At 38.2% G+C, this 13,386-nt stretch overlaps 1 protein-coding gene across 2 annotated transcripts; it reads left to right on the top strand.

Moving 5' to 3' along the window:
- The first annotated feature begins 473 nt into the window (after window positions 1-473).
- atl3 (atlastin 3) lies at window positions 474-11,559 on the top strand. Of its 2 annotated transcripts, none has more exons than XM_059346357.1 (14): window positions 474-621; window positions 2,061-2,282; window positions 3,424-3,558; window positions 4,323-4,427; window positions 4,515-4,565; window positions 4,725-4,781; window positions 4,895-4,987; window positions 5,084-5,222; window positions 5,717-5,844; window positions 5,920-5,976; window positions 6,079-6,150; window positions 6,743-6,934; window positions 7,302-7,541; window positions 9,236-11,559. In XM_059346357.1, exons 2-14 carry the CDS (start codon window positions 2,076-2,078, stop codon window positions 9,290-9,292), a joined length of 1,533 nt encoding a protein of 510 aa, XP_059202340.1. In that variant the 5' UTR covers window positions 474-621; window positions 2,061-2,075; the 3' UTR covers window positions 9,293-11,559. The 2 variants fall into 2 exon arrangements, with proteins under 2 accessions (XP_059202340.1, XP_059202341.1); XM_059346358.1 differs by having other exon boundaries at window positions 483-621; window positions 2,067-2,282.
- Window positions 11,560-13,386: the final 1,827 nt, after the last annotated feature.

The raw sequence follows: 13,386 nt of genomic DNA, 5'->3' as shown, positions 1-13,386 counted from the left end.
CATGATACTTGTCATGTCATGTTTCTGACAGGCTTGTGTGACTCTTATGTAGACACCTTCAAAATAAAGTGTTACCATATCTTGCTTAAGTCACAGAGGCATGTTCAAAAAATTGCCTAAGTCATTTATTTCTTTTAAGTTACATAATTTACACTCACTGTTATTACTATGCCAGTAGCCATCCTTTGTTACATCCTTTTTGAGTGAAATGATCAACAAATGTCATATGTTACACTTTTGGTGAAGTTTTTTGTGTTTCCTGCAAAACTTGAAAAAAATGAGTTAGGCAATTATTTTAACAGGGTGACGAAATTCTGCTTTGCAATATCTGTCTGGTAGTTCGTATTCGTTACTTTACTTTAAAAACTACATTTCCCACAAATATGAGGCAGGGGGGCCTGTGGGTAGCGTAGTACGTAGAAAGACTAAAGTAGAAGCCGGAAACCGCGTCAAGAATACATTTCCCAGAGGATGTTGCGCGGACTGTACACGGAAGGCAGTGAGTTTCGTGGTGGAAAAAAGTTCTCATAGTTGTTTTCATGCCAAAGTAAAAAAAAGTCACGCTTCAGTCGTTTGTAGCCTGCTGTGAGATTGTGTTGAAGCTGTTCGAAGACTCCAAAGGTAACATTACACCGTGAAACAGCAGCTACAGCTAATAGACTCGCTATGTTTCACGCTGTCTTACAAGATTGATGCAACGTTAGTTTTTGTAACGCTCGTTTCCTTTAACGGCTAACAACGGTTAGCTTTTTGTTGTTGTTTGAGTACACGCAGACAAACGGGCTTTTAGCTACAGCCGATAACCAATAAAATAGCCAGTCAGTATTTATGTGCTTTAGCAAGTTACCTAGCTGTTAAGTTTCCGAAAACATCGATGTTAACGTTAAAAAGCTTCGCCACGCTGGTACAAGCTCTGCCAGCTTAGCCAACATCGCTGTCAACATTAAGTGGTAGCTGCTAAGATGCAGCATCGTTTATTATAAGAAAGGAACTGTATCATGTCTCTTGTGGTACTGGCTCAAAACAAAGTGCAGGCAGGTTACGTTACAAAATATGGCTCCTTTTAGCTGCATACTTTCTCTCTACATTGCAACACATTCATTGCAAGGAAATGCCAGACATGGTGCTGAGTGCCACGCCTTGTTGAGGTGGTGGAGTTTTTTTTAGTGAAAGGAGAGACAGGGCTTTGGGTATGATAACCACATAAACTGTTATGAAGGCACCTCCCTGTCTTAGTCATCATGGGAGAGGACGCCCTCCTCGCAGGGCATCAACAATGAAGTCTATTGAGACGGATCAGATGAGCAGTGTGTTGGGGAGCATGGTGAATCCACTGGCTGCAGGCAAAGCAGCCTGACATCCATAAGAGCTTCACACAGAGATAAATATTGTGTCTGGTAGAAAGATCACTGCATGGATTAATTTTCAGTAGGCATAATCGAAATGGTGTTTATGAGTGAACACTGATGGGTGGGATTATCATCCAAATATCATATTTTACTGACACTGGAACAAAAATCAGTGACCTATAAGGAATTTGCCCGTTAGGCTCACAACTAATGACTATTGTCATTACTGATTAATGCATGACTAAGTGATTCTTCCAAAAGTTTTCTTGCGGCTTATTTTGTCTTGGTCATTGATGGACAATAACTCTATTGTCAAATGTCCATTAATGACCACAGTAATGTCCACAAAAGCTTGGGGCTAAAGAATGAAAATTAGGGCTGCAACTAACAGTTATTTTCATTATTGATTAACCTGCCTGGTTTATAAAATAGTGATAAATGTTGACCCTAGCTTCTCAAAGCCCAAGGCTCTTGTGTTTTTTTTTTTTTTTTTTTCAACTTAAAACCCATAGATTTCCGTTTGATATTCTAGAAAACAGAGAAACACCATTTTTCTTTTGCTGTTTTTGCATGAAAAACTACTTTAACTTTAACTGATTATTAAAATAGTGGGAAATTATTTTTCTGTCCATCCAATGATTGTTGCAGCTCCAATAAAAGTCATTTTTGACAAATGTTAATGCTAATGTAACTGTCTGTGTTTTTCACAAGAACCAGAACCTCTTCATGATGCGGACTGAACCAGGCCCAGTGCAGATCGTCACAGTGTGTAAGGAGGAACACTCCTTTGCTTTGGACACCGAGGCCTTGGCCCGGGTTCTGCTGGCACCTGAGGTCCGGGACAAACATGTGGTCGTGCTGTCGGTGGCGGGAGCCTTCAGGAAGGGCAAGAGCTTCCTGCTTGACTTCATGCTTCGCTACATGTACAGAAAGGTGAGTCATACTGTAATATGATCTATCATTGCCTCTCTTCTCTGGACAGTATGGGCCCTAGTTAAAAGGCATAAAGTGCTTTTAGAGTCTGTCCAACTCCACTTTTGCTAATTGAATGGTGCAAAGAAATATGCAGAGGGCACATGGGTTGTTTTTTGTTTCTAGCCTCTTAATTAATCATAGATATGTTTTTTTGCACAACATGAATTAGACCACTTCGAGTATCATCTCCCATTCCATGCTATTTACATGGCAGACTCTGTAAGCAAATGAGGAGGAGGAACACCGCCATGTGTCACTCTGTAGAGTGCACAATTGTTGTGAACCTGTCTTTGTAGGTGCATCTTATCATCTGAATAATTTACCCTTTAGATAACCACTGATTTTAAACCAGGTTTTTGTAGGTCAATGTTGTAATCGTTTTCTGCTGAATCGAGATAACAATGCAACAACAATGCACCTGACCACACCTAATTTCAAGGCCAACACGCCCATGAGCGGAAGTACATTTGCTGCCCACACAGCGTGTGATACTGACATGTTCCTGCTCTTGGGTTAAAGGTGTGATAACCTGAATAATCAGTAATTGAGTGGTTGAGTGACACTTCAATGCCCATCCCTGCTGTAACATGTGAACTAACTAGTTTACATAAAAGAGAAATATTTCAGAATTTAGTCATGACATACATGAAGGAGTGGAGACTCTGAATTCCCCCTTCTTCTTTTTGTTATCTTGCTAACTTACTTAATGTGCTGATTGATACATTTTAGTGATTTTGATAACTCCTTTACTTTTACTGCAGTGCCACCATCAGGCCAAGCGTTGGTTACCATTAAACATTCATGTCATATCACCAGTGCAATTAAAGCAATGGCTAACTGGAAGGATAATTATAACCTGACTGAAGTCTAGTCTAGTACTTCAGTGTTGTCATTCATGCAGACCAGCTGGAATTTCTTAATTAACAGTTCAGGGTAAACTGTCTGCAGCTGCAGCTATATTCTTCATGATCATTTGTGCTACATGATAAGACATGTTTAATTTTTGGAATAGGCCAGAAGGTTTTAATCCACTGAGCTTCATAGAGAAGCCCCAGCCTGCCCCTGACTGATCCAGAAAGTTTGATTTTTAATTCTGCAGGGCGATGAAAACTGGCTGGGTGAGGAGGACGAGCCGCTGACTGGATTTTCTTGGAGAGGAGGTTCAGAACCAGAGACAACAGGCATCCAGCTTTGGAGTGAAGTTTTTCCCATCACAAAGAGTGATGGAACAGAGGTACATGCACAATTTATTAGTTTATTTATGTACTGTATGTTTGCCTGTGTGTTTTCAAATGTAAACATTATTTATAGTCCAGTTGACAGAAAGGTGGGAGACGTGCTAGTCAAGGCTTTTAACTGGCTGGCTAGCACGCTCTACTCTCAGTATGTGGAGCAGCGTTCCGGGTAGGAATGGTGTAGATTACAGAAGCAACTATCAAAGGTCCATGATACTGTTTTGAAGCAAAGAATTAAAAATAAAGACAAAGATATTTGAACAAATATAATGTCTCAACATTTACACCGATGTACTTTAACTCTCTTGAAAGTGCAATGTATAGGTATGTAAATTACATCAAAATTAATTTGGAAATGAATTTAAATCTGCCCAGATCAATAGCAAATTGTTTAAAAATGCCCATTTTAAAGTGCCCAGTTTAAATGTCAGAAATGGATTCAGCATCCCAAGTAACCCCCCAAAAACATGCTAACATTGTATCATTTGGCCAAGCAGCTCCATAATATGACCAATATAGGTGATTATGCTAATTTATGCTAATTAGTTCAATTACACAAATTGCACAACATATGCAAATTAGCATCCGGTAGTTTCTGCATGTTGGCGACCCATACTATATATTTCCATCATAAAACTTCGGTGTACTCAACATTTCCAGGTCCACAATGGAGTTCTATGGGCTGTCGGACTATTTTTGAAATTGGAGTGTTTTTCTTATAACAATAATGTAAATGTCCTGTGATGCGTTTTGTGTCCTGTAGGTGGCAGTAGTGTTGATGGACACTCAGGGAGCCTTTGATTACCAGTCCACCGTGAAGGACTGCGCCACTATCTTTGCCCTCAGCACCATGACCAGCTCCATACAGGTGGCTGATCTCCTCTGATTATCACCTATTATTGAATATTTTCTCATTATTATTGTCATATATGCTTACATAGTTTCTCTTTTGTAGATCTACAATCTGTCACAGAACATACAAGAGGATGATCTGCAGCAGCTACAGGTCTGTTATTTTTAAGACACAGGATGTGAAATATTAAATAAGCTTTTCAAATGAGCTTTTCTGCATTAGAGGGAAGTGTATTTCAGCAACTTCACTGCTCTCCAGATTTTTGCATCTCCGTATAAATTTTGCATAATGACCAACTACTCCTCCTTGCAGCTGTTCACGGAGTATGGTCGCCTTGCCATGGATGAAATCTTTCTGAAGCCCTTTCAGGTAAGAGAAACCACAATATGTGATGCATGTGTTGTGGATGTTGTTGCTCAGTTTGTTGTGTTTAATAAAATTGTATTGTCTTTAATATAACATCTGTCATTTTCCTACTACAGTCTTTGATGTTCCTGATCAGGGACTGGAGCTTTCCCTATGAATATAAGTATGGCTTTAAAGGAGGCGATGAATTCCTGGATAAACGGTTACAGGTAACAACTCGGTCTTGTTGATTTGGTGGAATAAAATAAATATGCTTGGCTGGTCCTAAATGGTTTGGAATTTCCCCTTACTATCAATTTCTGAAGGTGAATGAGTCCCAACATGAGGAGCTGCAGACAGTGAGGGATCACATCCATTCATGCTTCACCAACATTTCCTGCTTCCTGTTACCTCACCCTGGGCTGAAGGTTGCCACCAGCCCTTCTTTTGAGGGACAACTTAACGGTGAGAACCCTCGTTTTCACAGCTTTTTTTTTTGTTATTAAACTTTTTATTTGAAGAAAAACAAAACGGCACATACATGTTGCTCTACATCTTGTAAACATGTCAAGTCTTTTCATCAAAACATAAAAAGAAAGAAATGGTTTTAAAAAAATAATAATAATAATAATATAAATAAAAGCAAAATCACATCCTTGCAAAAGCATTTAAACTCAATCACAGTACTCTTACAAAGACATACCTAAATTGATAGGCAACTTGAAAATAAAATAAAGATAATAATGATAATTTTCACAGCTTTTTTTTAAGGGGCGGTTGTCTGAGGTACTCACACATAGTCAGTGTATTACCTGCAATAGATGGAGGTCGTCAATCCCCCAGTTTAGAGACGCAGGGCGAAGCACCGTCATGGCTAATTTACAAATAAAATTAATACAATTAAAATACAATGCCCCATAGAGTGTTTTCCTGAATTTGATATGTATTTTATTTATCAGCTGTTGGCCCGGAGTTCAAAGAGCAGCTGAGGAGCCTGATCCCTAAACTGCTGCATCCTGATCGTCTGGCTGAAAAAGAAATAAATGGAAACAAAGTCACCTGCAGGGGCCTGCTCGAGTTCTTCAAGGTATCGACTTCACCACCTGAGTTTTCCTGCTAAACCACACTTTCATATCTAATATTGTGATTTTTGTTTTACCAGGCGTACATCAAGATTTACCAGGGAGAGGACCTGCCACAGCCAAAGACTATGCTCATGGTATGTCCTGGTTTATCATACGCTTTAACAAGCCACTCATTCATACTGTTAACTACATGTAGGAACATGGATCATTCATTCTGTATTTGTTTGTCTCTCCAGGCTACAGCAGAGGCTAATAACCTGGCAGCTGTGGCAACTGCCAAAGATCAGTATAACAAGAACATGGAGAAGGTGAGTTCACCTCCATGTGAAAGACGACACCTTAACTGCACCTTGTCACTCTGTTTGTTTATCTTTGGTGGAATTGTAGGACATGAAAACATGAGTAGAAAATGCCAATGTTACATACTAAATATGTACATCTTTTTTGAAAAAGGTTGTCGTTTTCCGAGCATCACATTCTGTAGACTTATTCAAATGTGCATTTTAGTGAAGCCAAGAGTTGTGAGTAGCGTCTGCATTTGTAAGGATTAGAAAACATCAACACAGAGGCTCTGTAGCCACAACAAACATGGCAAACTTTACTCTTTTCAACACTGACAAAAGTAGCACATATCAGATCCACTCATTTTGTTCTTATCTTTCACAATAAAAGCCTCAGATGTATACACTGTGTAACTGTTTACCAGAGGGAACTATGAATTTACATCACTACAAGTATATATAGCTTTGAATAAAGACATGAAATGCAAAATATTTTATATTCTTGTGACATTTATACGTCACACCCCTGGTCTCTGAAGACCTTTTAGAGTGTTATTTTCACATAATTGTGACGACAAACCTTCTTTTTTTGTCTCCTTTCTGCTCGTTTTCCTCTAAGGTGTGTGGGGGAGACTTGCCCTACGTGGCTCCTGACTCTCTGGAGGAAAAGCACAGCTTTTACTTCAAAGAGGCTCTTCACAGCTTCTCCTCGACCAAGAAGATGGGCGGACAAGAGTTTTGTGACCGTTACCAAACACAGCTGGAGAAGGAGCTGGAGGAAACGTGGCAGTCACTCTCCAAGCACAACGAGGTGAGAGACTATTCAACACACATTAAATCTTGTTTTAAAGACATTAAAATAAAAATAATTTACTGTAAAGAGTTAGTAAAAGGAAGTTGCTGTCAATACATTTATCAAAACAGTTTTTCCATTTTTTAATTACTCTCACTCTAGTGTAATATTATTACTTCATGCATTGCTGTGTATGCCGTGATATTATAAGATAAGATAGATAGATAGATAGATGGATAGATATACTTTATTTATCCCAAGCTGGGAAATTACAGTGTAGCAGCAGCATTACACACAGAGACAATGACAACACAATTAAATAAAAAGAACAACCTAGGCATAAGATATTTCTTAATCATCTGCTTTTCTTTTTTTCGCTATAAAGTCCAAAAACCTCTTCAGCGCCTTCCGGACGCCTGCCGTGCTGTTTGTCCTGGTGTGCCTCCTCTACATATTGTCAGGTGTGTTGCTGTTCGTGGGCCTGTCGACCTTCGCCCTCGTGTGCGACTGTACTCTGGGCGTGGTCATGATGTCCATGCTGACGTGGGCCTTCATCCGCTATTCTGGCCGGTACCGGACTGTAGGGGGCGCCATCGACCAGGCCGCAGGTGTCGTCCTGGAGCAGGTGAGAATAATGAGATTGATTTGTCTGTATGGCTGTTAGAGCTTTTAGTTTTGTCATTATTGGCTTTTTTTTGCAAGAACCCATAACTGTCACTAGAGGGAGCTATTGATGTTGGGAAGAGCAAAATGGCATCCAGCATTTTACAGTGAAAGATGAATTGTAGTAATTTAGCTGGTGACCCATCTGTCCAAAAAAATGGTAACAAATTAAAAAACAATTTTATATGTAAAAAGAAAATTCCATTAGTGCAAGTTTTGAGATTTTTGTGCTCTGACATAAACTGGATTAACATGCCCACAACCTTGTGAGAAACACAAGCAAAGGAGGGGGTTTCAGACACTGCTCAACTGTCTAACAAGTACTTTATTTTGGAGTGTATTGGGTTGAATACACTGAAATCTAATTAGAGTGAGCCTGATAGATGCTTCTTGATGCTCACCAGCTTTTTGCTAATGTTGTTTGTCTGTTTTTTTGCTGGTGGAAAGGTTGAGTTCAGTGGGTTTATCAGAGCTTATTTGCTACTTGAAAACAAGGTTAATTTGAGCAGTGAGACTGAACCCAACACAGTCAATGTGTATAAAAACAATAAGCTAATACAGACGTAAAAACTGTTCTGCAGAGTTAGATGACAACTGTCTGTGGGCTCTTAATGGCACAGTTTTATATAAAGTCCCTCTCTTTTTTGTGTGTATTTCTACAAAGGACAAATGCACAGGGGGGAAAAATGGGTTAGTCCAATAACCATGCAATTTTTCAATCAGACAAGTGACAGGTTGCCAGATTTTCTGAAAGAGTCCCTCTGTTTGACATAGTGAATCTAATAAAGTAAAAGATTTTCTAATTCCTTCAGCCATAGATCAAACGTTGGGAACTTCTCAGATTTCCAAAATTGTAGCAGCGGTGTGGACCGCTTCATACTTATACTTCATACTACACAACATTTTTACGTCATACTATACTGTAATTCTTTTCATGAAATTGTGATGTCATACAATACTAAACCCAAATAGACGATTAGAGGGGCAGGAAAAAAAACTCCTTTATTAACAGCCTTGGCAAAAGAAAATTTGAATATATTCTTGTAATCTAGTGGAATAGAAGTGCAATCTGTGCACAAATTTGAATTGTATCAGAATAGTAGTAGGAGTAGTAGTCTCCCATAGCCAGACCTGTCTCCACAGTGCTGTGTCAGTGCTGTGTAGTGGCTGCATTATCATTCTGGGATAAAGGACAAAATCCTCCTACTTGTTAAATACTAAAGTAGCTAAACTCTGCCCACATATTTGTTTGTGTGATTTTAACAATTGCAAACCCTTTTTTACATAAAGTGCAGCTGTTAAAGTCTGTTTATTTTTTTCACAATTAATATATACACCCCAAATGAAATTACAAAACAGTTTTAAAAGGGTAACCTGGATCGAAACATCCGCAGAGCACAAAAAGAAAATGAAACTAACAGTGGTGAGAGCCTAAAAGCCATCTCAAGTTCACTCCTCTTACACAACCAGAAGTGGTTTGAATTGAACGCTTTCGTTCTTCCTAACAGGGTTGAATGTATGCCGGATGTGGCTTAGAGGTTTCAGTGAATTAACCACAAGAGCTAAAAAAAAAAACAAAGTCAGCAACTGTTGCAACAAACTCTTCACGCATTATGCCAGCATATGAACTGTCGTTTGTTTCTCCTGTGTTTTCAGGCCACGGTGGTGTTGAACAAGTCGAGAGGAACCATTGACCAGAAGAAATCCAGTTAGAGGACCTCTGAACCTTTGTAATCTCGATGCAATGCTACCAGCGCACAACACAAGCACACATTCAGCACTAAAGCCTTATCATGCCACCCATTGGAACAAAACATGCAGCTCAACCACGTTGGCACGAAACATCTTGCCAATTCACCAGCATCTTTATTATGCACGTTACTCAGCCTGTTACAGTCCAGGCTTGTATAAAGGTGACTGGATCCACTGAGGCGGGGAGTCAAACCTTCCCAGCCCCTCTGATTGATGCGTCATGTCTTAAATTGATACTGCCATGATTTAGGTTTACAATTGGTCTTAATAGACAAGTCAATGTTTACCTTTAAACATATAAAACTCTTACTTGGTTGTTTATTGTTCAAACAGGGTGTCCGGTCAGGGTGATTTTCAAACAAAAGGTTCTGCAGTATATCTTACCTTTTTAAAAAAAATGCCGGCTTTAAAGCTTATACATTTATACATATTTCTTTGTGGCTATATTTTTTTACTTTGTGGCCTTAAAAACATTCCGTTCTGTTTGTAGATTTGCTTTATATTTGATATAAAGTAGCATTTCTAGAAGGGTGGACTGTCACTACCTTGAAAGGAGGAGAGGATACGCACTTTCTATATAGCACAGTAGACTTTGGAAGCAGCATGTAATGGGATCTAATTTGTTTCCAGTGCTTTGCCATTTATTCCTTGATGGAAATGTGTTACACTTTGTATATTTTGATACTATATACTAAACTCTTCTAGCAAAATTATGTATAGGAACTTCTGCAGCATTTTCCAGCTCCAAAGATGCAACACTATTTTTAATATTTAAAGGTGTTTAAGGCACAACATTATAAAACAAGCATCCAGTCAGCCAAAGAATTAGCTTTAAATATTTAAATTATACTTTGTACTCAGTGGGAAAACACTTTGTTACCTAAACATTGCAAGCACACATGGAACAAATAAGCAGGATGTTTAAACAGACAGAAAACACAAGTAATGAGTAGAAACCTTTAGAAAATGGGACAGAGTGGTTGTTTGTACACGTCTCAGTTTTCAGAGGACTGCAGAACTTGGACAGATTGCGATCATATTTGGTAGCTAGTTGTCAAAAATCCTTAAAGGCATAGTATGGAATTTTTAAGGTGGGGTGGTATGAGGTAGTTCTCCATAGTCGGTGTGTTACCTACAGTAGAAGGCAGTCGGCACAACTCCAGTTTGGAGAAGGAGGAAGGAGGAAAGGCATTGAAGATGAGCAATGTACTGCTGTGGGCAATGCAGCAGCACATCATATTTTAGCCACCTAAAAAAATCAATATCAGTGTGGTGGTTTTGAAGAAACCATAGATGGGTTTGTGGCTTCAGATCCCTGTCAGAAAGTGCTGTCTGCCGGCAAGGTAAAGCTGTAAAAATATTCTAAATATAGCATGCACTTAAACTGATATTTTAGGGGGCTGAAATCTGCTTTGCAGCTGCCCCCATCCTAGCAGTACTTTGCAGTGTGCCAACAGCCATCTACTGTAGGTAATATACTGACCCCACTTTAAAAAAAAAGCCAAACTATGCCTTTAGCATGTATTCATGTCCCCACATCAGCACTTAATGATGTAATGCTTTTGTGGACCACTTGTAACTGTGAGAAAACACTCTGTGATACATCACTGTGATGCTTTGTTCACATTGGTGATCTGGCTGCAGCTCAGAGAGAACTGTTTGTTACACATTCTCCATAAAACTTTTAATGTGATCTTAACATAACTCCATTAGAAAACTTTGTCAGTGTAAAACTTTTGTTTTCAACTTGACAAACTGTTTCTTTGTGGTAGAATAATCACTGCCCAGCTATCAATCCAGACTGGATGTTGCGTGCATGGGTCAGAGCTTTGCTTCAGATGGAATGCATGTAATGATTGCATAACATATAATGAAACCATATTAGAGGAAAGGGGAAAAAATTGGACTTGTTTCTTTGGTACTTGTTTACCTGCAGCCATTTTACCAATCAGCCGTATAATACAAAAATCAGTCGTACAGGGAATTAAAAAGGTCGACTGCACGGTGGATTTATTAGGTTTTAGTTTTCCTTTGTTGGACTGAGCAGGGCTTCTCAGGCCAACTCAGAATGGAGCAGGCATTGGATTAAAGGACTCTGATTATTTGCAACTATGCCCTACATCTCTTAATACGAGACACAGATTCTTCTAAAAAACATTGGATTGGAGAAGCATTTTGTTTTGTAAAATAGGCCTTTAAAATGCCACAAAGTTGCAAATTTAGAGCAACAGCTGAATAATTTATTGTGTAATGATTTTGCATTTTGCACTTCAACAACCAAGCTTATATGTACTTGGTTCAAATGCACATTTGGATGCACAAAATGCTGATAAACAGTGCTTTAATCTCACATTGATTTCACAATACTGTAGGTATAAATTGTAAGAACACAAGGCCAAAAATAAGTGGAAATATGGAGGATAAAAGACTTTGTTAATCCATGATTTTTGACCATCATTTTGTACATTCCATGTCTGTCCCTATCCACAAGAGGAGGAAATCTCGAGATGTTTGACACACCTTCTATTGCACTCTCCCTCCTCTTTGGTGCTTTTTGCACACAGCTCATTCCAAAAGTGAATAAATGCATGCAATATTGTAGTTACGGCTAATGTAATCATCATTTGCAGGGGTACGGTGGCCTTGACTTGAGAAATGCTGTTTTCTAAAGAATAAACAAAGCTTGAAATGGTTAATGCATCTTTCCAATCCATTCTTTTTGACTTTTTTTTTTTTAAAAGCCGCACCAGGGATTAAAGTCAGTCGTAGAGGTTGTACAAAACTGAAAAGAGGATATAGGATCTTGTGATGTCTCTTACCACAGACACTCACCAGCAGGTCTATCGTTACAAACGCTCGCTTTCACTCATATTTTACAATATTATGGATGATGTCAGGCTTTTATTTCATCCAGATATTTTCATTTAATGTAATTGTGCAGCCACAAAATATTATTTTTCAGATTGCATTTCAATATTTGACTCAGATTATATTAGAATAAACGTCATTGTCATTGCACAGAGTGACTATAGTACAACAAAATGCAGTTTAGCATCTAACCAGATGGTGTAAACAGAATATAGTTAAAATTAACTATACAATATCATGGGATATCTATGGTATGATAGGATATAACTATGATATACAATTTAAATAATATATAACGTATAGTAAAAGTAATATATATATAGCAAATAGATAGCTGTTTCCAAAAGCGAAATACATCCAGGAATATAAAAACATATCTGTGAGAACAATGCACCTCATGCAAGAGCCAGTGGTTTGTACAAGTAATTTAGGAGAGCATGCCGATTCACTTATTTCCTCATATTTTGAGTTTCGTCATATTTTGAATTTCGTCATATACACAAACACATTACAGCATTTTGTTGTCTCCGTGTTTGTGCTCAGTGGAATAATAATGTAGTTGAATTTAAAATCATCTAAAATATGCAGTACAAATACTTCACAGAATAGTATTAAAAACAAAACAATACAAATAATTTCAAATATTCATAAAATATACAGAGTAAAAGATTCTTGTTCATTTTAATGCCTGGTACAACTAAAGGTACATTTGTTTGGACAAATACAATAATAACAACAAAAATAGCTCAGAGTTTAATTTAAGAGCTGATATCTAGAAATTTTCCATGGTTTTCTTGATAATGATTTTGGTTATCAAGAAAGCAAAGGAGAAAACAAGGGTGGTCTAATAATTTTTCCCATGACTGTATATAACAGCAGGTTGTGTGTTTGTTTTGTGCAGTATAAACAAAAAGCTTACAAGCAGAACATCTTTTATTCTGTCATCTATGATGGAAAACTGTTTTGATAATGTAGAAGGTATTGGCATATGAGTCCATGTGCTTTATATTAAATTAGTGTTGTTTTCATTGTTTGTTCGGCCACATAATGAATGTGGGTCATAATTTACAGGCTTCTGTTTACAACCACATCAGCGTTTAGCAACAACCCTCGTGTCCCACAACAAAACAATAAGCAGTATGAATCGTCCTCAGATGTGAGAGGAAATGTGTGTTCAGCTCCGGGCT

The sequence above is a fragment of the Centropristis striata genome, chromosome 12 (assembly GCF_030273125.1).
Source record: "Centropristis striata isolate RG_2023a ecotype Rhode Island chromosome 12, C.striata_1.0, whole genome shotgun sequence".
Classification (NCBI taxonomy): Eukaryota; Metazoa; Chordata; class Actinopteri; order Perciformes; family Serranidae; genus Centropristis; species Centropristis striata.
Note: the sequence above shows the minus strand (reverse complement) of the source record. Positions and strands in the feature narration are given on the sequence as shown.